This window comes from Pundamilia nyererei, unplaced genomic scaffold (assembly GCF_000239375.1).
Source record: "Pundamilia nyererei isolate P.nyererei 1_Seehausen unplaced genomic scaffold, PunNye1.0 scaffold01305, whole genome shotgun sequence".
Lineage (NCBI taxonomy): Eukaryota > Metazoa > Chordata > Actinopteri > Cichliformes > Cichlidae > Pundamilia > Pundamilia nyererei.
In genome coordinates this window covers 11,023-13,311 of record NW_005188706.1, presented here as the reverse complement: position 1 = coordinate 13,311, position 2,289 = coordinate 11,023, and the positions used below count along the sequence as shown (strand labels likewise).

The following is a 2,289-nucleotide window of genomic DNA, read 5'->3' as shown; positions in this document are numbered from 1 at the left end:
TTTTTAACTTTGAGCACCCGCCCCTTTAAACCTCTCTGCACGGCCCTGGCCGACATGCTTCCACCCTCAGTGAGCTGGAAGAGCCCAGACACACAACCGGCACCGTGGCAAACAGCTAACAGAAGCCCTGGTCCTGGTACCTGGAAGTGTGGGCTGGAGACACACTTGGCGAGCTGTCTAAAGAGCGGCTCCTGGACTTTGACGAACTCTGACGGCTCGATGACGTCCAGAATCTCCTCCAGCTCGTTCAGGAACATCACCTCCTTCGGACTGTGAGTTTTTGGCCAGAACTTCAGCAGACCCATGATAACCTGCAAGGGTCAAAGGTCAGCGTGTTACAAAAGTTTAGTTACAGCGATCATAACTGCAGCTCTCCAAACAAGCATGACGATTCAGTCACTGAGCTTCGATGTGATGAAGAGCAGCTCTGACTAAACTAAGTGTAAATGGAGCCCGGCGTGCAGCCAGGAATCGAACCGCCAACCTTTCGATTAGTAGCTGACCTGCTCTGCCCATAATTATGACATCATCAGGTCAGCAGGGCCGAATCGTGCCACATGGATCAAGCTTGTTTGCTTGGTTTCTGGGTTAAATCTGCTCCGCCTTAAACTCTGATGTCTGATTGGCCGATCAAACGAACGTGCACATGGCGTCCACATGCACAGTTTTTTAAATGTTTGTGAAATTTCTGCGTCAGCGTGAGTTTATGCTGACAGTCTGAACTTCCTGTTTCGGCAGGCTCAGGCGCAATAGCGACCAGTGAGGCCAGTGCAGAGTTGAATGCCCTGCAGGGTGAAGGCGCTCTGACGTGTTTCGGTACGCACTTCAGCGCATGACCGCGTATCTTTTGTGTGCGGCGCTGCAGAAACCCAGGGTTGTCATGGAAACAGGCTCAGCAGGGAGGTACTCACAGGTTCGGTCAGGCTGCTGTCCTTCTCCAGGAACTGGACCACGCAGTAGGCCAGCTGAAGACGAACAGACAGACGCAGTCAGCAGAGACACACGGACGCTACAGACGAACTGACGGACAGGGCGACCTCTGACCTGTGGGTGGTACACGCTCAGAGACTTCACTTTGTGCAGAGGCAGCAGAACCCGGATCAGGAACATCTTGTGTTCTTCTTTGAGAGGCAGCGCGAAGCCGTTAATGATGCTGAGACACACGGGGGGGAAGGGGTCACTGAGGTCAGAGGTCACAGGGTGTGTGCGTGTGCGTGTGTGTGCGTGTTACCTGCCCAGGATCTCCAGCAGCTCAGCGATCCCGTTGTGATGTTCCGTCTCATAGATGAACCTGCAGGTGGATAATGTCAGAACCTCGACTTTATTCACGTCACACATTTAAAACAACAGAGCTGATTAAGGCTACGTCCACACGTATCCGGCTATTTTTGAAAACGCAGATTTTTCTATGCGTTTGCACCTTTCGTCCACACGTAAACGGCGTTTTCGGTTACTGAAAACGGAGATTTCTAAAAATCTCTAGACTAACTTTTTGCCACGGTTGCACAAACGTTAGGCACACCTAAATTTTTCATCGCTGAACACCGCAGTTTTACATGTGCACTTTTTTGGGGGGGGATTGCTGTCCACACAGACAATATTGGCAAGGCAAGGCAAATTTATTTGTGTAGCACAATTCAACAACAAGGTGATTCAAAGTGCTTTACAGAGACATTAGAAACAAAAACAAATAAAAAGCATGATTTAAAATTGATTAAAACAAGCAAACAAACAATTTATTGATTTGTAAATGATTAACTAACAATCTTGTGCTTGTGCTTAAAGTGCTTTGGCACGCTTTGGTGATATTGTAGACAATGTTAAACTTAATAATCATCTCGGCTCCTCTGACGAGCTGTTTGCTGCTGAAAGGCCGTGGGCAGAGGGGACACTTGGGCATTTATCGCAGCATATATTGTGTTTTCTGGATACACTGCTGCTTTTTCAGCGTTCAGAGATTGATGGCTCTGTGTCAGAGCTGGCTATGAATTTCAGACGGATCAGGCCTTAACTTAACAAAAAGTTATCAATAATTCTTTTCATCTTTTCTCATTACCCACAGCTACATCCACTCTGTGGGGCCTAGGCTGCTCACTAGGGCTGCGTATCATCAGTGATTTCTATAATCCATTCGATTCTGATTCAAGAGATCCCGATTCAATTCAGTTTTGCCTCAGACAGTCAGAAATATAATTCTGATCATTTATCAGTACTGATACATGTGAGCCTTCATCAAAGGTGTGAGCATCACAGCAGAGGCCTTAGTGTCAAAGTAACTGAGAATAAAAC

General features: G+C 47.6%; 1 protein-coding gene across 1 annotated transcript in view; it reads right to left on the bottom strand.

Moving 5' to 3' along the window:
- Positions 1–31: 31 nt before the first annotated feature.
- LOC102211112 (serine/threonine-protein phosphatase 2A 56 kDa regulatory subunit gamma isoform-like) overlaps positions 32–2,289 on the bottom strand; it is a gene marked incomplete at both ends in the record, with an annotated part of 12,183 nt that continues 9,925 nt past the window's right edge. The window contains 4 exons of the mRNA XM_005755369.1: positions 32–311; positions 912–965; positions 1,045–1,153; positions 1,232–1,291. Coding sequence (XP_005755426.1) covers positions 32–311; positions 912–965; positions 1,045–1,153; positions 1,232–1,291 — 503 coding nt within the window. The remainder of the gene's footprint in view (positions 312–911; positions 966–1,044; positions 1,154–1,231; positions 1,292–2,289) is intronic.